Source organism: Nothoprocta perdicaria, unplaced genomic scaffold (assembly GCF_003342845.1).
Source record: "Nothoprocta perdicaria isolate Ctin4 unplaced genomic scaffold, notPer1 scaffold_27, whole genome shotgun sequence".
Classification (NCBI taxonomy): Eukaryota; Metazoa; Chordata; class Aves; order Tinamiformes; family Tinamidae; genus Nothoprocta; species Nothoprocta perdicaria.
Genome location: NW_020455499.1, coordinates 3,400,630 through 3,422,149, shown reverse-complemented (window position 1 = coordinate 3,422,149; position 21,520 = coordinate 3,400,630). Strand labels below are relative to the sequence as shown.

The 21,520-nt window shown below is 41.8% G+C and overlaps 1 protein-coding gene across 1 annotated transcript in view; it reads left to right on the top strand.

Moving 5' to 3' along the window:
- The window catches only part of THSD7B (thrombospondin type 1 domain containing 7B), a 232,648-nt gene that overhangs the window by 131,383 nt on the left and 79,745 nt on the right, over positions 1 to 21,520 (top strand). Inside the window, exons 15-16 of the mRNA XM_026040879.1 lie at positions 13,672 to 13,866; positions 17,778 to 18,041. Coding sequence (XP_025896664.1) covers positions 13,672 to 13,866; positions 17,778 to 18,041 — 459 coding nt within the window. The remainder of the gene's footprint in view (positions 1 to 13,671; positions 13,867 to 17,777; positions 18,042 to 21,520) is intronic.

Here is a 21,520-nt window from a genome sequence, read left to right as displayed (position 1 = left end):
GTGTTTGCAGTTGTACGACCATTCAGCACAGCGGGTTCTCAGGTGAAATACTTGTCTCTTTTCTTTACCTTTTGACAAATAACAACTTTAGCTGCGTTGTTAGTCACCTACATTCAAAACRGGGTGTTTAATTCAGTGTTCTGGCCTTTTATTACTTCTCCTGAGTTGTTTGGGATCCCCTCATGGCGGGGCTGATTTTCTTGCTTTCCGAGATAAACACCAGGGTAATTTGAGCTTTGTAGTCTCCGGGTGCCATACAGTGACCTAGCCATAATTTTTGAATTGGCTGTCAACACACATTAAATCAGAGCACCTATTTGAAACAGTAGTATTTCATAAGCTGCATTTGACAGTTCATTATCTTATCCGTAAGAACTCCTTCCTTCCTTTATCTCCCCTCAAAAGCWATATCCCTGCGACTGAACTTTTAGTAAAAGTCAAGATCAGAGCTTTGGAGTAAAGTTATATATGAGAATTGCCTGTCTCCTACTTGAATATATGAGCAAATCAAAAGTACTGATATGGTAATCTAAATCCACAGTATGTTCTCTTGCGTTTTATTGAAACAAAGGTATAGTGGGCTTTATTGGCCTTTTGAAACTATTCTCTTTAGTAAAACTTCCTTGAGAAAGTTTATTAGAACTGCACTTAAAAGGAAATAAAATTTCAGGAATGGCACTAAATTATAGCAGTTATTTTTTACTTAGTGGAAATGGGTTTTATGCATGTAGTTAGGCGTAAGTAAAATGCCTGTTTAAATTAACTGAGCAGGAATAACTGAGTTTTCTGAAAGAAAACACAAAGACCTTTTGATTTCTGTGGGAAAAGACCTTTGATTTCTGGGGAGGAGTGGGAAGTACTTTGGATAAGCAGTCCCCATTCTTCCCTGCGCCCCTAATTTTCTCATACCACAAATGTCATGCAATGCACTTCCYTAATGGGGAAGGCTGATTCCATTTGCCATTCCATAGGAATAGTAGCTAATATGCACGAGAGAATTTGTCCAGAAATCTATTTCAATTTATGAACTAATTTTGGTTTGATTTGACCATATGCCTTGCTAATATGTTAAAAATTCTTTGGAGTATATGAGCCTTTAATTGTTTTGCTAACTGCTGCTCTGAGTTACAATCTTCCTACCATTTTAATGTTCCCGGGAAGTTCAGCTTCTGCCTGTACTTTGCCATTATGCCGTTGCCAGGGATGAGCGTTGTTAATTTTTTACACTTTTGAACAAAAGTCTTTATTTGACTTGTGACCTGCGGCTGAATTCATGTAGTGCTTTCTGAAATTCCTATTCCGAGCTTTGAAGGTTATTTCCCACCCAGGTTATCGAGGCCTTTTTGGTACGTCTGGGTTGGCAGCGAGCCGCGGGCCGCGCGCCCCGGGGCAGGCTCGGCGTTAGGGAAGCTCCTGCAGGGCTGGTTAAGTTTTTAGCATGCTGCTTTTTAGCATGTTCATGAACAGCTCGTGGACACGCAGAGGGGGCAGAGAAACATCACGTGGCACCAGAACAACCCCGTTGTTTAGACCAATTCACATCCCCCCGTCTCTCCCATCTCCCCAGCTTCCCCCTTGGAATCCACGCGCACATTTCTCGTGCCTGGCATGAATACACAGTGAATATACAAGTGCATGGAAGTGGGAGCACTGTGTTTGACCTTCGTCCCTTCTGTGGGATTCCTTGCAAAGAATGCTTTTCCCAAGAAAATGTTTCCACTGTGTTGCGTATAGCTGAGATCTGAACTGTTCCCACGCAAGCTTTTTAATTTCTTTAATTATTGCTGTGTTGGCCATGGCCTGTTCTTTGGGCCCGTTGTGCTTCCCTCTCTCTGTGACCATAGTGGTGTTGCTGGAGCTCACGTGCAGCCCTCCTGACACGCTAGGAATTAGTGGCTGATCCCTCTGGGAGAGTAGGAGGGCTTGGGACTGAGCTCCRAGACGGGCAGAATCCTCCCCAGCTCTTAGGCACGTTCAATTTCTTTGTTCTTTTTCTTTTATTTTGTTGAATTTTTATCCTTTTCACCYCTGTTGCTTTTGTTGTCAGCTTGAACCTTGGGCAAAGAAATTGTCAARCTCCAGCTCTTGTTCAATTCCTTTTTACCTGAATAATTTTTTTTTTTATATACACATCAGTGAGGTCTGTTGATGTCGGGTAGAGAGCCAGGAAAAATAAAAATCAAAGTTGTTTCTGAGAATCCTCCTGTTCCTCGTTTGTTGATTCAAATTTTCCAATTTAATTTTTTTCTCCTTTATTCCTCGTTGCCTGTGACCTTGCAGAGCTTGAACGAAAGCAGCGCTTCTCTTTGCCTGCAGGATTGGGTCGCTGGGCTCTTCATTAGTTTTCAGCGAGGGATCTGATATATTCCACCACATGTACCCATACTATTAGTGTTGTCATAATGGTATCTTTAGTCTTTGTAAATTTGCAGTTTTCCTGCTGAAATCAATTTTGCATTATTCTGAGTAATAAAAACAATGCTGAAGTCTTGGTATTTAATAATGTAGTAACAGAACTTTATGATCTGAAGTTTAGTTAAGCCAGTATTTAAACTCGGTGGCAGTGTTGATATTCTGCTAACATTGTCTCTTCACACATCTCTTTGCAAGACCCAGTTTGCCTCAAGCTGTAAATGGAAAATGCAGTTTTATTACAGATCTCTTGGATTAGCTATACAGGAACTGCATTGGTGGACACTGGTTTTGGTGAATGKGAGCAAGAGCTTATAGTAATATTTGCTATGTTTCCCTTCTAAAAGAAGCTAAGTAACAAAAAAGAGACATTAAGATTAGTATTAAGGTTCTTAACAGATAATGCTAGAGCCTAGTCAGGATAGGATAGAATAGGATAAGACAAAGGTTAAAAGAAGGACTGAAACAGTGAAGAATATCTGGAAAAGGCAAAATACAGTTACAGCATTTCAAGAATATCTCTGTTCTGTGTAGCTATACAAATCTTAATTTATTTATGCCAAACTTTCCCATAGGAGCAAACTACTGGGACTTCATGGAATGTTGCAAATATCTAGACTTTCATCAGAGCAAGAGTTAGTTTCCCAAATATCGCACATTTTTATTGAAAGTCTCATTTCTTTTGTGCTTCTGATAAAATAAAAAGAATATAGMAGCTGCTATTTACTGTATCTTTGAAATACAGTCTTAAAATTTGAAACATCAGTTCTGTTTTCTGTAAAAGGAGTGTGAGGTGAATCTTAACGGACTTTCAAAGTATTGAGTTGGTTCTGCATTGAATTTTATTTCCTAAAGAATGTAGAGAATTAGCACTTATGGAAAATGTTGGAAGTCTCTGTTAAAGCATTTCCTTGGTCTTAAGAGAAATGGTAGCGTGGTATTAAAGGGCATAATCTTTGCTGATGCCTGAACCATGTACGTTTTTATTCCTGACACCAGCTGCTAGGGCTCCCTGCTTTATGTCATGAAGGCAGCGCCAGGTGTGGGCAGGGATGGGGCTCCTTGATCTCCAGCAGCTGGAGSAGGCCTGTGTTCTCTGAGCTGGGCCTGGTCCTGGCTCTGGGGGCTGGTGCTGAGGAGCTCCTGGAGGTGCCGAGGACGCTCCCTTCCTATGGGAGTGGGAGCCAGGGATGCCCAAGAGCTCAGCTGCTCTTGGATGCGGATAAAGCCATGTGAAGCAGCTTTGGGAATAGGGAATGGGGCTGCTCCTGGGGCAGCAGGTGAAGACCTTCTCCCAGAGCTGCCATCAGGTTCCTGTTTCTGCTCCTTTATGGGTTTGTGGGCTATTATTTTTCCTGATTTTATTCTGTTTTTCTGTAAAGAGCAATCTTTTGAAGAAGTCAAAGAAAAACACGGAACATTTCTGTAAAATTTATTTTACTCCATGTTACTTTTCCAAAGCCACCTTCCTCTGCTTTAAGAGCTCCTCACGTTAAGCCTGAAGTGTCTGATCTTGTTGTAAAGACAGTTGGCAAAAACCTTTTGCATCAAAAAGGATTCACGCACACAGCAATTTTGTGGCAGAAGCTGCTCTGAGCTTTAGCAAAGATGAACAGAACTTCACAGGTGAAAAGAGGGAATAAGATGGGAATCAAACTGGTGATTTATTATAGCCAAGATTAATGGTCTGTGCTAGAAAGGGTAGAACATAACAAAATGTAGTGGTATCATGGTCCCTAGCTTTAYCCTTAGGTTAGCTAGAATGAAAAAAATCTAAAAATATTAACACTCTGCCAGTAAGGTGGGAAATATTGTTGGTTCTGATGCAATTTACTTTCCATTATATTAATTTGTTTTTATTGCATTTGATTGTTTTTGCTATTAAGCAAACCAGCGAATTATGGATCCATTATTTATAATTGCATGATCTGAACCAATGGTAAAGAAATCACAAGGGAGAACTTTTTTGTGGCCGAATACTGTGTCTGTTGCACACGAGCAGTCCTACAGCAATCAATCATGTTTTGTTTGTGTAATTGCCTTAAAAACAAATGTTTCATTCACAGGGACTAGAACAAAATTTTGGTGGGACCTCTTATTTTCCTGCTGAAATGAATGGGAGTTTTGCAGTTTATTTCATTACAAGTACAATCTGCCTTATAATCCCCACTCAACTGTAATGATTAGTTGGAAACTTAAAATGAGTAACGGAGGCTGTATAAGAAATGCTTTTTCCTTTTTTTTTTTTTTTTTTTTTTTTTTTTTTTCTCTGTCTGCAAGAAAGGAACAGAAAATCATCATATGAAAAACATAATGCACTGGGAGATATCTCCCTTTGCGCTTTGTCTCTGATCTTTTGCCTTGTTTTTAAGAGAATGGAAGGAGAAAGCAAATAGTCCCTTTAGATGTGTTAGCTTCAAAAGAACTGTAAAAATGAACTACTAGTGACAAGGATCTTAACAACAAACATAATAATAAAAAAGAATTGCACTCATCTTTCCTTAAGAGGAAAGCCTATTGGAACGCCTTGGCTCGCATTAAAAAGTTCGCTTAACGTGATCCAGGAAAAATATGAATTTTATACTTATGGTAATCAGAATGTTAAACGCACTATATGGAAATTTCTCCTTCAGTGCCTTGGACTGTTCAGCCTCTTCTGGTGAGCTGCATTTTTTTTGCTTCTTTTTCCTGGTTAAAAAAGAAAGTCTGCCCCGAGGTAGGGCTTCTGTGAAATACTTTTTTTTTTTTTCCCCTCACATATTAAAAATGTTCTAAAAGACATTATATTTAAAAGGGTAAAAATTTTCTATATGTGCAATTCATGTACACTACGTAGAATTATGAAACTCCCCCTCATCAGGCTTGCAATTTGGTCTTATTGGCACCCAAAGCAGCATGTTTAGGTGTCCTGTTGGGCAAATCCAATGAAAAGCCAAACATGTTTGATCTCTTGGGGCTGGGCCCTGCAAGCCTTACAGGCCTTTTTGGCACCTCTCCCCTTTCATCCTTTTCTAAGTACAGAATGACCTTCCAGTCTCGAGTGAACTATCTTTGGTTTGGCTCCTAAGAAGGACAATATTCCAGAGAGACACTTAATTTAGGTATCATGAATAATGTGAGCATGCACTTTAATTAACTTCAGTCAAAGTAGACTTAGTTACTTGTGAGTTTGGGACTGGGTGTGAGTAGTTGGGCTTCAGACCTGAGAGCATCAAACAGGCCTTTGCTTTACTGGGGGAAAATGGTGGCTGAAATATGAAGTTGTCTGCAGGACCCTGCATGCAGTATGCATTGGTACCTACCATATAAACATAACATACAGACCATATTTAACATGAGTTTCCATAACTGGAAGAGAGAGGTAGTAAARGGACCTCTGAATTTCCATGTTGGTGCCTCTTGAGCTCTGGTTTTGAGTTCTGAGAGAGATGACAGGGCAGTATGCTGTGAAGCTCCTTGACTATCTGAATTCTGGAAAAGTGTGGATAACAAGGCCAAATACTATATTCTAGTCCTAGAATAGACCATATTCTAGTCTTATTTTCCACCAGTGCAAATCTGAATATCTTTAGTGAGGCTTACTGGTATTAATTCCATTTTGCTTGCAGTCGCACAAGGAGAGAACTGCGGATTTCAGAGCAGTGCCTTTGTCCTTCCTTAAACATTATCCATGCAGCCAAACAGTGGGCGGATGTGGATTTGGGAGCAGATGGGATGAAGCCACCTCAGTAGACAGCGAGCAGGAGCTGGTGCTCTGCTCCCTCCTTGTGATGAGGAGAACTCTGCAGCTGCAGGCTGATTTGTGCTGCCTTTATGTGCCCCGTCTACTGTGAGCAGCACAGTGCCTGGTGGTTTGCCCCAGAGGGAAGGTAGGTGCCCCCCACCACGTACTGCTGCTCTCCTCTGGAGGCCCGAAGTGCAGGTCCTGGGTGAGCATTCCTTGTGCTCTTGCTTGGTTCTTGACTCTCTTAACCTTGGTCCTGGTGCCTGCCCCACCTCAGCTTTAAAGGCTTCTGAGCGGAGCCTCTGTCTTTTCATGATTTTATGAAGTCTACTTTTTTGGATAGCTATTCAAAGGTTAATAGCTCTCAGCTATTGTAGACAGCAGGATTCTTCAGAGGCCTTTCTTGTTGAATATAAGGGCTTCCTGATTTCTTCAATAAAATGCCTGTCAGGTTCAAAAAACATCTCCTAAATCCACTTGAAAAAACAGTCAAGGCAGAAGTGCTTATTCAGAAGTCTTGACACCAAAACTGAGGACAGCAAGTAGCAATAATGGGAATTTGTGGAGTAACTCCTGGGAGCTCAGCAGCTCCCGTCTCTTCCAGATGATTAGGGAGAGACACGGAGAGGATTTGGGATACTGGGTAGGATGTTGCTTCTTTTGATCTAGAGGGACCCATGTAGCTCCTTAGAGGCCCCTCTCTGGGTTTCTCCTGCAGTATAGCATTTAGGGTTTAGTATAGCTGGCCGGAATTGAGGGCTTTCTACTCGTATGTCCCATGGCTAGACCTCTGGAATATCTGGAAGCTACCACACTGTACAAACCTTTACAGCCTCTAATCCCTGAGGAGAGGGAGAGAGGAGCTGGGCAGCGGTGATCGAGTGTCAGAGAAGACTGCGGTGCCTTGGTGCCGAGAGGCAGAATAAATAGGGTTAGGTGGAGGGTGAGATGCCTGGAGGACGGATTGACATGGGGTGGGAGCAAAGCTGGAGCTGGGCAYGGAGAGTGGGACCACCTCGGCATGGGATGGAGGACGAGCTCGTGGCAGCGGAAGGCAGTGGGATTCACTGGAATGCTGCTGATATGTCGGTGTTCCGCTCTGGATTTAATACCTGGGCTTTGCTGCGACGGGCTAGATGGAGTGAAACGGCAGTGCCTGCCTTCCAGTACGAGATTGCCTATAGATCAGCCTTCACCCTTACAGTGCAATATTTTCCAACGTCCCGTTACCTGAAATATGAGATGAACAGATAATTTTGTCAAACTCGATAGCCAGGGTTCAGATGGAAATGTCCATTTGGCCTGACTAGTTTGTGGTTGTGCCGAGGACTTGGGTGTCTTCCAAGGCTTTCCAAGCCTGTGTGGGCCGCGCTGGCCGGCAGCAGTGCTCGGCTCTCGGCTCCGCTCGTGACAGATGATCACACAGTGCTACTAAAAACCAGGCTTGGCTGAAATAAGACAGGCTGGATTACATTTCTCACGTTTTTAAGCTCATCCAGCTCTCTAAATACAGTGGCAAGTGACAGCAGAGCTCAGGCCAAGCACCGCGCACGCCTCCCAAGTGCTGGGCTAAGTGATTTTCCCATTCAGGTTTCCAGAACTGCTGCAAATGTCATGTTTGATTTCCATTTTGCGTCTCTTGTCTTATTTGGCATGTTTAATTCTCTCCATTTGCTGCATTCTCAATCTGTGTGTATGGAACAGGATATCTTACTTTTGCTTTCAAATAATTCATCTGAAGTGGACCCTCATGACTGGTGCTACAAATAAACAGCTCTAGTTCTTTCACTAACTGTGGCCCACRGAAAGAGGAGAAAAAGAAAGTGTGTTTTTGTATTTGATTTTGTTCCCTGAAAGGAGCAGAAGCATAATTTATTTCATAAATCATCTAATGCACTTTCATTGATTTTCTTTTTAATAGAAAATGAAAGTAAAGGCAATTCAAAACCTATAATAAATCAGAAAAATGGAAAAAAATGTGAAAGATTCCTTAGATTGATAGTGTAATGTAGACGGAGTCAGGTTGCGGTTATTCACTGGCCAAAGTAAATTTGAAACATTAAAAAATCATATTATATTGTTTCTCTAGCCATGCAGAGTATGAACCACTGTAATAAGAAAACACTTTCATTCAAGTGCAAATGGTGCTAGGCATTGATGTGTCAATCCCATATTTTGTATTCAGTGTTGGAGCAGGAGGAGAAATGRGTCTTTTAGCCATATATTTCTCTTTATTCTTTCTCTTCGTAACCAGTGGGTAAAGTTGATTCAAGGACAAGCACAGGTTAGTAAAATTGGCATCTGCAGTTGACATCTACAGTTGAATTCTGGCAATGATCATCCATTCCTAACCAAGTAATCAATAATGTCACCTGTTAGTACCARAGAAAATTAGTCCTCTAACAACTTAGTTTAAAATGGTGCCTCCTGTTATGGTCCTTTCTCCACAACGATGCTCAACGTGTGGCCTTCCTCCCACCTTCTTCTTCGCGGCCCATTTCATTCACATAATTCCCGTTGCTTTTCTTTTCTTTTCTTTTCCACTGACATTTCCCACCTTTAATGCTTCCCAGCACTCATCCAGGGCCTTTGCTTGTTTAGCAGACAAGATTTTCGGGTCCTGTGTTTATTCAGTGTTTCATTTCTTTGGAGGACTTGCTAGCCCTTTACTATGATGGCCAGTATCATTAATAAAATGGGAAATGTGGTGATTTCAGAGTTGTTTTCCTTGCTGTGTAACTAGTTCTAGATCTGCTTCAGTAGCTTTTATGGGCTTTCTTCCTGTGCCTTTCCCAGCATTGTTTTCTCTTTTGTTCCGATTTTTTATTACGGTTCTCTTTTTATTACGGATAACGAAAATGTTCCACATGGCACCTTGGAGAAACCAGGAGTAGGTGTGAAGGGGCATCAATACAGAAAATAAATGATATCATCTGGATTTAGGAGACTATGCTTGCAGTCAGCAAGACTGAATCTTTAAGCTGATTTTAAAGGCTGTTCCTACCCCTGAACTCCTCCTGCACGTACGATTAGTGAGAATGATGTTACCTGGTTACTGTTACATTGAGGGGTAATGAGAGTAATTATACCTTACAGGATAAGAATTTTTTGGAACAGTACAAAGATAAACATTGCATTAAAATAATTACTTTGACTTTACATGCTGGCTTTGACTTTTCACAGATTCATGAAATTAGATTATTACACTGCCTTGTCTAATCTGTTTGTTGTAGGGCATCCCAGTAAGTCCCATCAAGCGACTGGGACGGGGCTTCATTTTAGCATCCAAGCTCCAGCCAAGTGTCTGGAGTCGCCAGGCCTCGTGTAAAGATGTTCTAACAACATTTAATTACTGACTTAGGAAACCTCTAATGTAGGTACCCAAATTGAAGTGCCACGGTTGGATATAATGCCGCTGTTTGGTATTTGATATTCACACAGCCTTTTACCCCTTCAATCTGTTGAAATGTGTTTTTGAAGGAGGATTGATTATAACTTTGCTAAATGAATGTGATTACTCAGAATGTCTGTAATTGGATTTTTGCTTAAGAGGAACCACATTTATGTTATCTTTCTTTATTGCCTGCAATGTTGTGGCCATAATATTTCTTTCTAAATGTATTCACTTTWGTTAAAGTGCCTATAGCACGGTGAGTCATGTGCACCTATGGASAGCATGCAAGTTCTACCAGTTTGATGCTCTTCTTTTTTTTTTAATAAGAGTGATAGAAAGTCCTCTAAAGATGTACTCAGTATCTCTGCAATTTGACAGCATAAAAGCACTTGATTTCATCATGTAAAAGTTTACAGACTAAATGTCTGCTATTTAATTTTAATTAAAAGATAGATGTAGTGGAGGAATACCACTTCCAGCTGCCATATGCTAGGACAGTAGCTTACAAATGTAGCTGTGTGTGTAAATATAAAACATGAAGCCAGGGCTCTTGTCCTGGAAGAGGCTGCTGGCAGTATCCACATGGGAACTGGTGCTGGCAGGGCAGGAAACGTCCTCCCCAAAGCATTCAGCGAGCACCTGGGTTCTGCCTCGGCTCGAAGGGGGTAGCGACGTCCGCTGCTGATATTACTGACTAATTTGTGCTGGCATCTCCATGGGTGTCTCCAGGCAGCTGCTGCTGTCTCAGGCTTGGTCAGCKTGCCACAGGGATGCAGCATGCAAGCTCCTTGCTTTACACAAAACAACTTCCTTTGAACGTGTTAAACTTGGTTACCTTTYGGTTTAATTCACTCTCTCCTCCTTTTTATTGCCATGCAAGAAGATGTATTTTCTATGTGCCAGCCATTGCTTTGCATTTATATCAATAGAATGGCGTTAAATTGGCATCCTCCAGCTTGGCCCCAAGTGCTCACTTCCAATTTGGCGGTGTTTACTGGTAGTAATAAGAAAGAATAGCCGAAATTCAGAAGGAAATACGGCATTTCTCCTCTTTGTGGGAATCAAGATTATAATTTGAAACCCTTTGTCTGGCAGCGTCCTGTTATTAGCTGTTTCTATTCATACATTTGTGTCGATTTAAAATGCTGCGGAGATGGTAGAAATTGCACATTATGTCCATGGGGATTTATAGTTATGATGTGACTTGTCCTCCACGCACAGGGCTGGTATAGACTGTGTTTGCCCCTCAGGGGGTATCCCGCTTAAAAGAATTGGGTGACATAGAAGATGCTTTGTGGTGTGGGTTTATCGAAAAGCTGTGAGGCAGAGGAGTGTGGGGAAATGTTCTTCATGTAACAGAAAACACTTATGAGCCACAGCAATCAGTATACTGCAACCATCGAGGAGAAATAATTTTATTAACTTCCCTAAAGCTCCCCTGCAAACCAAATTTGTCTTATTCTCTTTCCAGAAGTACCTGCATCTGAAAATATTTTTCTCTCAAAAGATAAAGGTAACGTAACCAGGAAGTAAGTTTGCAACAGGCAAGGAGGAGGTGACTCTTTCCATAAACAAACTTAGAGCTCTGCAGTTGCCCATCTGCTGCTCAGGAGACCATTAAAATGCATTTCCTTTATTATTTCATTTATTTTAGCAATTCGTGCTGCTCACCTCAAACAGCATATATAAGAAATCACATCATCCCTTATAACTGGCATGCTGAGAAGGGCTTTAGAAGATCAGGCGCATTCAGTTCAGGCTTTTGAAGATAATTAAGACCAGATTGCAGCAGTCGGGCCTTGGCATCGGCTTGAAGGATGTTAGTGGAATCGGAGGGGAAACGAATTCCCTCCGTGCCCRGACCAGCCCCTTGTTTTGTGCCCTTAAAGCAAGGAGAACCTCGCTGCCCTCCCAGCCAGTCTATGTGACTGTCACTTGGGCATCTGAAGAGCCACTCACTCACATTTCATTATTTTTTGTTTTAAATTCCCTTTACCCTCACTTCCTATTGCCGCCAGTTTCTTTAAGCACCCTAATTTCTGTCAGATATTTGCCCTGATCTCATTCATTTCGATACAGTCCTTACTTTAAATATAAACAGCCTCACTGAACTCAAGGMATTATTTATATGCTCAAAATTAGAGACACCTGTGCAGAGGATCAGGCTGGTCAATAATAACTCATTGCAGCACGGCCTGTCTGCTTTACCACTGATATTTAACAGTTCCATCGCTTGTGTCACCTTTAATTAATGTCACGAATGAGTTGCAGGAGTCTGTCAGAGTAAATAGTGCAGTGTGATTTTGTTGATATGCAATTGCCAACATTGCTGTGCGGGTCCCGGCGCGCGGGATCTGGGTGGTTCCTGGCGTCCGTCGCTGCTGTGGCAGTGCCAGAAAGGGGGTTTGCGCCCACGCAGCCCTCGCGTGGACATTGGGTGTCCTTGGTGAGGGCAGCGAGGCCCCACGGAGCCTGGGCATGGGCRTCTCTTACCTGTTTAACCTCCCTCGAGACGGCAATTACGGCGCTGCCTCCTGCAGCCCCATGACCTCCGTCCTCGCGCTTTCCGCATGGAGAGCGGGAATCTCTCCAAGCCTCTGGCTGCCAGGGCTGAGAGGTAGGAAGGGTCAAAAAGATTGGAAGTGAAAGGCGAGGATCAGCAATTTAGAGGTAGTTATTAATATGCTGATTTGCTCTCACTGGAGTCTGAAGAAGCTCGTGCAATTGCTTGCCTTTTGCAAGCTCTTTAAAATGCTGATTTTTCCTCGGAAATCTAAGGACGTTTTAATAAATTATTTTTTATTTCCAGATGGCTGCTACCACATCCCTTTCTCCCACGCAATACTGTAGCTGGAAAAATAAAAATAAAAAGGAAAATTCATGCAACTTCTTTTCAAAGTTATGCCCTGGTAAATCTTTTAACTAAGAAAACAATGAGTCATATTTCTCCCTTTCTTCATGCACTCCTGGTTATATTGAGTGTTGGCAACAAGAAAAAAATATATGCAACCTCAAAAACTTGAATTATTTAGGAATCTCCATAAAACAATACTGCAGGTTGTTAAATAATAAAATCTGTATTAAATCATTTAATCTTCTGTAGCTTTATGATACAATGTGTGGACTTGCATGAAATCAGAGGGTGACATGACTAAACTCTGGGGGCCAGATTCAATTCCTGACTCTGTCCCTGACTTTATTACTGTAATCAATTCACGACCTATCTGTGCCTTGTTTAACCTACAATCTAGGATATGAATAGCCTATAATCTTGGAGATTTTGTGAGAATTAATTATTATTAATGAAAAGAAATCCTCCAGGATGTGCAGCTATTTTTATTTATTATAATTAGTTATTATTAATTCACTGAAACTTTAGCAAGTTTTATTATCGGCTTCCTGTGACTGAGATTTATACTTCAATATTTTTGTTCTGTCATCATGGCTATGCAGTGCCTGGTGTCCCAGTGTCGTTAATTCTGCTTAGCAGCTTAGCTCCAGAAGAGGAYGGGGGCCCTTGCAAGAGGCTACGGGTCAGGAAAGAAACTCAGGTGCAATCAGTGCATCTTAAGTCCTGGTCTGGGCTTTCATAAACCCTGTGCAATGTTGCCTGCCCACAGAGGCATCTGAGCCTGGTTCCTGGGGGAGACCTGCTGCTCATGCCTTGTGCAGGAGGTGCCCAGCTGCCAAAGTAGCATCTGCTGCTTAAGTGGCTGTTCCCCTCGTCTCGCATGGAAAAGGTGGCCGGTTTTCTTCTCTTTTCCAGTTCTGTGGATGAAGTAATGAGGTAAGCTGAGTTTTGTGGATGGTGTCTGCATCACTGTTTGGGAATCCTGGCCTTCATCAACTGTCCTTATTTGTTAAGCTCTTGCCCCAACACGCAAAGCAACCAGTTCCTTGAGAACAGCTCATCTGCATTGTGATGCAGTTAACAAACTTGTTGAAATAACAATCTGTCTTCATCATTTTGTGAAGCTTCCATCACAAGTTTGAATGCTACATGAATAATGACCTAAAAATAAATCAGCKTTATACTATTAGCCCAGAAGATTGGATTTCACGTACAGCACAAATACCAACTGACTAGAGTATAATCCAATATATAAAGCGATAAAAAGATTTCTGTACTTTCATTCTTCAGCTGTTACATGCCTCTCGGAGAGCAACGATTCTGCAGATGTCAGTGAATGCTTGACGTGGGCAGGACCTATGCCTTCCCTAGTGCAAGAGTGCCTCGTGCCCTGCAAAGATGACTGCACATTTACCCCGTGGTCTAAATTTACAGCATGCTCTTTCGACTGTGAATCAACAAGAAGCAGAAGACGGTCGCTCACAGGTATGGTTAATCTCTTAAAATATTTATYTGATGGCAATGCTTGCAGGTGCCGTTCCTTAGATGTTGAGATGAATTGATTTCTGATCTGATATTGGTCATTGCCGCATTTATGTATGCATGTTGCAGGGGAAAGCAGTGCAGAAAGCTCCGTGGTGGAAAGGGTGTGTTTCCTGCAYGCTGTAAATTATATGCAAGCCATTTGAGGCATAAACCAAATAAAGAGAACAGTGACTGTGTGGTGCTTGAGTAGATTTGACTAATTAATCTGTTAAGGTGAAATCTGGGTAAAGTTTAGGGCTGGGAGTTTTGTGTCCAACAATATCCAGTAGTTCAGCACAGCAAATTAATACCATGGATGAAGAAGACGCAGTATCATTAAACTCATGTTATTTTATATATATGTATAAATAAAGCACTCTAGCTCAAGCCATTTCATGGTACATTTTCCCATACTTACTGTTGTATTTTGTAATTATGTTATTTGAGTGCTGGCCAAACTGAAAACCTTTAAAACTGGAGAACATTAATAGTTCAGGGATACTTGTTTTATTAGGAGTTTTTTTTGCCTCCCCATGCTTAGCTAAATGAAATCCAAATAAATTTTGKTTTTTTTTAGAAGGTTTGTCAGAAATTTACTGTTATCGTTATTTGACATACTTCCAACTTCACATATACTTGTTTTATGTTTAAGTACTATGATTTAGCTGGGCTTAGTTTGCTCTATTACTATGAGTTTTCTCCATTACTAGAGGGGAAACATCAAAGGCTTCTACCACTAAGTGATGTTGTAAAAATATCTACTCTGCACAATTGTTTGGTTATTCGATTTGTTATTRTTGCAATGATCAAATTTGAAGTAACTTACAATCACGTTATACAAACATAATGGAATCAAAAACTGTTTTATTCATGAGTGTGGCTCATTAAAGGATAAAGATCTCTCTTTTGTATAAAAATCGTTATTATACAGGATTCTATTGTTTCTGTCAAAGAATTTATTCTTTATAAAATCTTCTTTTCAATGCCTGTATTTTTAAGTAAATGTTTTTAAGTAAAATATTTTTAAGTTCACCATCAGAAAAACCTATGTCAAGATCTTAAAGAAAATGTGATACTGTAAGAAATGCTATGAGTACTTACTTCTTGGAAGTCTTAAATATGAATTTTCTTTAAATATGTATGTGCAAGTTACCTCAGATTATAGTCCTTARTATCCCCTTTCCTACCCCGTTCTGCATCAGAGAAAGCTCCATCCAAGTAAGTGGACCCAAAATGGTCTTTGATCATCAAGTTTTGATGCTTATTTCCTCGCTCGGCCTGCATCTGTGAGCAAAGGCCACCCAAGTCTGCACCCAGGGAGAAGCCCCTATGGCTGTTTGAGGTTCCCTTCCTCGGGATGGGAAGGAGCTCTTGTCCTCTCAGCTCTTCCACACCAAGACTTTCTCCAAAGGAGGTGGTTGTAATGAAATGGGAATCCCAAGTGGTGTTGCAGGCAGCAGAGAAATGCAGAGAGCAGGAAGCCAAGAACAAAACTAGTCCTTGGTTTTGCTTTGATGGAGCAGGAGGAGGCTGTTCTGATCTGTCTTTGAATAAAACATGAAAACTGGAGCTGGAGACCAAAAGCCCTGAGATAAAAACTCTTGTCCATATGGACTAAATCCAAGGATATAAAGAATGTGCTTTGGGAAACACTTCTTGGTGTTGAGAGACCTTTATCCATTTGTATTTCACCTTTTTTTGTACGATTGTATAAATTGTACCCCTTTCAGCACCGTATAGGTACACTCAGGTGAAGGCTTTGACTTCATTATGAGAGTCCATTTACACTTCCAGTGAGTGGGAATCTCCTGATTATGTGCTGGGAGTTTGCTTGCCTCCCSATCAGCTGTGATAGTACCAATCATTTTGCTTTGTAAGTAATCATGGACTCTCCAGATAAAAGTGGTCGTTCCTAAAGAAGCAAAAGACTTACTGCAAAAAACACAAGAAAATTCTAAGTCACTGTTGTGAAAGCAGAACATTTTTTGACAGTAATATTAATTATTATATTAGTAATGTAGCTAAATATTCACTGTATACTATGGATACAGCTGCTGTTTATTATGGATACAGATGGATCATTTAAAAATATTTTTAATATTTCATATGATTTTAATACCTAGTGTGTAGTATCTGTTACATGAAATGTATACAGTATTCATTAGTATACAGAAATTCATTCARTTTGGAAAAACAAAAATACCATTTGTTTAAGTGTTTGTGTCCTTGAAAATGTTGGTGATGGCATTTTTACTCGTCTATGAAGATAATGGAAGTATCTCTGTCACTAATTCCACTGCTAYTCCTTTGTAACGAACCTGGGACGAATGTCACTTTTGCCCTCAAAATAGGGTTTTAATGGCAACTTCATTAGAGGGAAGATTCCTGCACAACAGATGGCAGGACAAATTGGAAGAGGTGTAAGATTATTAGCACCCTCGCTCGTTCCTGATGCGCTTCCCATCGTGATGGCCAGGCGGAGAGGCCTGCGGAAGGAGCCAGGCAGATCACAGCAGGCAGAACCCGCCGGCCTTGCACACCCGTGGGGGTTTGGGTTCCTCAAACAGAAAGTAAAATTTGGAAAGAACTGTGGGACTTGAGAGACAATGATATGAATGATCTGTTATTATGTGCTTTTTTTTTTTTTTTTTGGCATAACTTGGGTATATGCAAAAGACTTGCAGTGATGCCAGGCAAGTTTCTGTTTCTCCTGGCGTGTGTTGGAATGATTTTATTGATACAGGAATAGAAAGAGGATTTTTTTGGGGTGTACACGGGGTTTTTTTGATTTGTTTGTTTGTTTAATATCTCACTGTGTGCAATAGCAAAGAGGAAACATTACTTTTGACATTGCAGCTCTGAAAACTTTTTACAAAAATTATTTTTTGATTGTCAGGAATCCCAAAGAAGCTCTCAGAGCCTGTGGTGTACATAGGGTTTGTTGCTGAAGATGGAGTCTCCCCTTGTGTGSATGCTGAATAAAAAGACATCTCTGAGTTCAGACACCATAAAGTTTGCTCCGTTTCACCTTGGCTAACCCATGGCAAGAGCAGCTCATTTTACCTTTCAGAGGCGGTGCATGACCCTTTTGTTGCCTTGAGCATTTGTAGGGATTCAGGAGCTGGAATTCTGCTCGTTACCTTCTCTCTTCTGGTAACTGGGACGTGCAGGAGGGGTAGGTGTCCTCCAGGAGCAGAGGCTGCAGAGCCCAGCTGCAAAGAGCAGGACTGCAGTTTTATTTCAGTTCCTCAAAAGGAAAGGTCTTTAAACAGCCTCTTTTTAAAATCTTTTAAGGAATAGAGCAAACAGAAAACATTAAACCAAATGTAACTATTGAAATGCTTTATAGACCTGAAAGCTTGCTCAGGATTATCTTCCTGATTTCTTCAAAGTGCAGTTTGTGTGCAGAGTACATGTTTAACTCATTTGTAAAGTAGTCTCAAAGAAGAAGTTTTGGCTAATGTGGACTACTTTGCAAGTTGCCTTAGCAACCATTGATTGCAAGGGGAATGGAGACAAGACAATCAATTTGTTTGCATCAGATAATTAGGAAAAAAATGATATTATATAAAACTACAAAGAATTTTCTCAGTGGACTATTACTACAGTYGGACCTTGCATTTTGCTCAGTGCACTATCCATCACAATGGTATTCCCAAGTTTGCTGGTTGCCCCTGGAGATAAATACGGTGTCCTTGCTCTCCAGAACACTGGCAAGAGCTAATAGATGCTTCAGAAGCATTTCTGTGTATTAACATTCAGGTTGTCTTGGTTCTAATGTGTTGAATTCCTGCAAGTATAAGTAATATGATGTGTTGTTATCGGAAGCAGCAGATGTGAAGCTAACGAGCAGATCTCTCTGGTTGGAACAGGGAGAAGCAGAAAGCGAGACAAATGCCAGGATACCGAAGTTTATCCTCAAGTCGAAACCGAGCCATGCCCCTGTGAGACGTTTACCTCCCAGCCCCACGGAAATTGGTCGGATTGCATTATTGAAGAAGGCAAACCAGAGCTGCAAGCAGGAATGCGAATCCTTGGAGACACCAAGGAATGTGGGAAAGGGGTCCGGCTGCGAGCACTCGCCTGCTACGATAAGACCGGCCGCCTCGTGGAACCATCTCGCTGTAGCAGTTCTGGTAAGGAGATACCGAAGAGCCCAAAGCATCACCTAACCCCAGTCCTGAGCAGAATTATCAATGGMACAATTCCCCTTGGGCGCTGTCTTACGTGTGTAAGACCCCAACCCGCCTGGATGCCACCCTGTGCCATGTTCTAGGTGTCCCTGCTGGAGCAGGGGGGTTGGACTAGAGGTCCAGGATCTCTAGAGGTCCCTTCCAACCTTAACTATTCTTGAATCTGTGATTCTGTGTACCTGTGTCCTGGCTGGATGGGAGCAGCTTGCATAAAGATGTAAATGTTGAATGTGCCTTTTTTAATATCTTCTTGCAGCTCTAAGTCCTCAGATTTTCTTCAGTTTAATATAAGGATCTTCTGACATTCCCTGCAATTGAAATTAAATAGAACTGGATGAATTTAACTGTACAAAGTCAGGATACCAGATGGATTTCTATTTGTATTAAAATCCCAAAAGTATAAGATGAATTAGAAGGAGAAACTGTATGTCAATCATAATTTTGTTTGAAACTCCTACTTCACTTTTTAATTTCTGGTGAATTTTTATTTCTTTACACTAACTTCACAGTCCTTACATTTTTTTCCAATGTGGAAATCAGGYGTTTGCTTGAGACAACCACGTTTAATTGTAGGGGCTCTGTGATGTTCCCTTCTGGGTGTCCCACACATGATTTCAGCAGTCAGTGGTCTGATCCCTGCCATTTTGTACTGATTTCCAGTACAAAATTCCAGCCTAGAAAGACACACAGCATATTCTGCAGTTTCCCACCATTTGGGAGTTTTAGCTTGTGCTTCTGTCCTTGCAGCTGCTTGAATTCTTACATTTAATCAACTAGCCTGTGTCAAACAGGTACCTCCACGATAGGGCAGAGATAGAGCGATGGGGCAAGCAGGAAATGTCATTTCATTAGGTGATTCTCTCGTAGCCACCATCATTTGCATTTTATCAAAATCATTGCTCTAAAWTGGTTTACAGACAACAGTGCTTATCTTACCTTGGCTTCTGCAGGGGCAAACGTGTTCCTTTCCTGCAGCCCGCTGAAGACACTAATGCTCTCTCAAACTTCCAGCCAAAACGCCTGGGATGCGACACAATGTCGTGTGGTGGCTTGGCGAGCTCCGTGATCACAGAAGGGAAAGGAAGTTTCAGGAGGACAGTAACAAGTCAACCAGGAACCGTTAAAGTTCCTGGGGAAAAGGRAGCCGAGGAAGAACGAGGCCACTCTATGGAGGGTCTTCAGGATGAAGATCAGCTGCCTGAGCCATCTGTGGTGAAAGGAAGGAAAGAAAAAGCCACTGAGGAAATGATTCAGCCCCGGAGTGAAGCCCGCGTGCAGCTGTGTATTGCTGCTGCAGCTGGCTGCACCGATGCATGAAGCTGCTTTGCGAGGCTTGTGCTTCAGCATGGGCTCTGCTAGGGATGGATTTGGCCTCCGTGTCCCGTGAAGGAGGGTGACCAGCCCCTTCCCCCACCATGTGCCTTTTCTCCTGCAAAAAGGGAGCTGCTGGGTTTTGGAAGGCAGGTTTGTCCACTTGCTCCTTTGAAAACCTCCAGGCTTTTATTGCTCTTAAGAAGAGCTTGTCTATGGGGGAGGCTTCTCTGAATAACCTTGAAGCCTGTTCTGTCAGTGACATTTATGGGGCATTTTTAATGGCCAGGCTTCTCTTAGGGAGGTGGTAGGGAGTGGGATCCGAGTGCAGGGGGATTATTATTGCTTTTCTTGTCCTCACTTCTTTCCTACCTGAGGAGCAAGGATTGCAGCATGGGCCCGGCTCAGGGTCCCAGGTTGATGTCTCGGCGTGGTCAGTACTGTTTAGCAGAGCCCTTTCGGGTTCCTCCCTCTTACAGTCTGTTCCCAGAGCACTCCAAAGATTTGGATGCAGGAGGGCAGCGAGGGCTGAGATGTTCCCACCTCCTGGCTGCCTGTGGAACATTCCCCGCTGGATGCAGAGGGACTCAGGTTCCCTGTCTGCCATTAGGGACCTGCCTCCAAACCATGTTATTTAAGTGAAGATAGAGCCAATATTTAYGGTCACTAGAGCTGGGAGCTTTCAAAATGCACTTCTGAACACATTATTCAATTAGTAAGAGAAACAAATCATTATCCAATTAATAATTAGCAGAATGTTATTCAACCATGATAGAGAAGAGCAAATCCCAGAAGCAAGAAGAATTGCTAAGCCCAGAGAAATTATTCGTGACAGGGTTTTCTAAGCAACTCTATTTGCCTCACTCACAATTAATATCAGRTGGCCTTTTAACATTTGCTAGCTGCCTATTTTTGTTTAAATCATAACCTTATGTATTGAGTGCCAATCACTGAGATATTTAGGCATTGCTCTTGCTTTATGGCAGGTAAGCATGTTCCTCCTCTCCACTCTCTTTCAACTCTCCCCCACCTCTAGTTTCTGCACCTTACTTTTTGCAGGATGGGGCTTTTTTTTTTTTTTTTTTTTTTTTGTTTTGTCTTTTTCTCCTGAACCAGGAGAAAAATGAGAAGTTCTGAGACTTACAACTCATTTCCTTGCTGAGTCCTTTTGAAGATGTTTTAAAATAGAAAGACAGACTTCAGTGCTACAAATCTTGCCTTAAAAATTAGATTGAGGTTTGTTGCAGTCTTGATAATGCTGTGAGCAYAAAGTACCTGGCAATAAGAACAGTCACTTTGTAGCCTTTATAGAGAGCAAACTTAGGTCTCTTACATTCCCTCAGCAGTGATTTTTACTTACCCTGACTGAAAGCTTGCTGTTAAACTTACCAGCCTCAGTGGGATTTAATTCACCCGTATCACCACAATGTATTAYGTGAATGTATCACAGTTAGCAAGTGAACATATTATGAACTTGAGTCTGGTGTAAGAATTAATCACTACTCAGAAGGGGTTCASAGCCTCAGGCCCTGGTTTAAAGGGAGTTTTACAGGAAATTCCACATATCAAAGTTGAACAAAAAGTAAAAAACGCCCCCCAGGCCTGGTCGTCTGTGCTTGTCAGCAAGCCACTTTCAGGTTCTCCTCAGCCTGTATCACCTGTAGCTGTATTTAAGCACTCTTCTCAACAGGAAACATTTTTCCATGCAGTATGGGCAGTAATATTCATATGTGTCATCCTTACCTACAGAGGTCCAAAGGCAGAGAAGACAGAAGCATTTCAGCTTCGCCTTAGTGAACATTCACTCCCAGCTTGTCTGTTTTTCTACAGTTTCTGCTGTTGGCCACTGTCAGAACCTGAGTATGGGACTGGATGCAGCTCTGGCCTAACTTGTGCGGCTGGGCAGCCTAGAGAGGGGCACAGGTCACACACATTGTCCAATTTACCCGTCCTCATCACGATTTCATCTTGGGGTAGCTCATGATCATTAGATATAAACTCTGATGTCTAGAAAAAGCGAAGTAGCCTTCTCCTTATGGCTAGCTTTTGTGATAACTGCACTATGGTGTCATTATTCTAATGGCCCATTTAGTAAGCTCAGGAAATGAGTG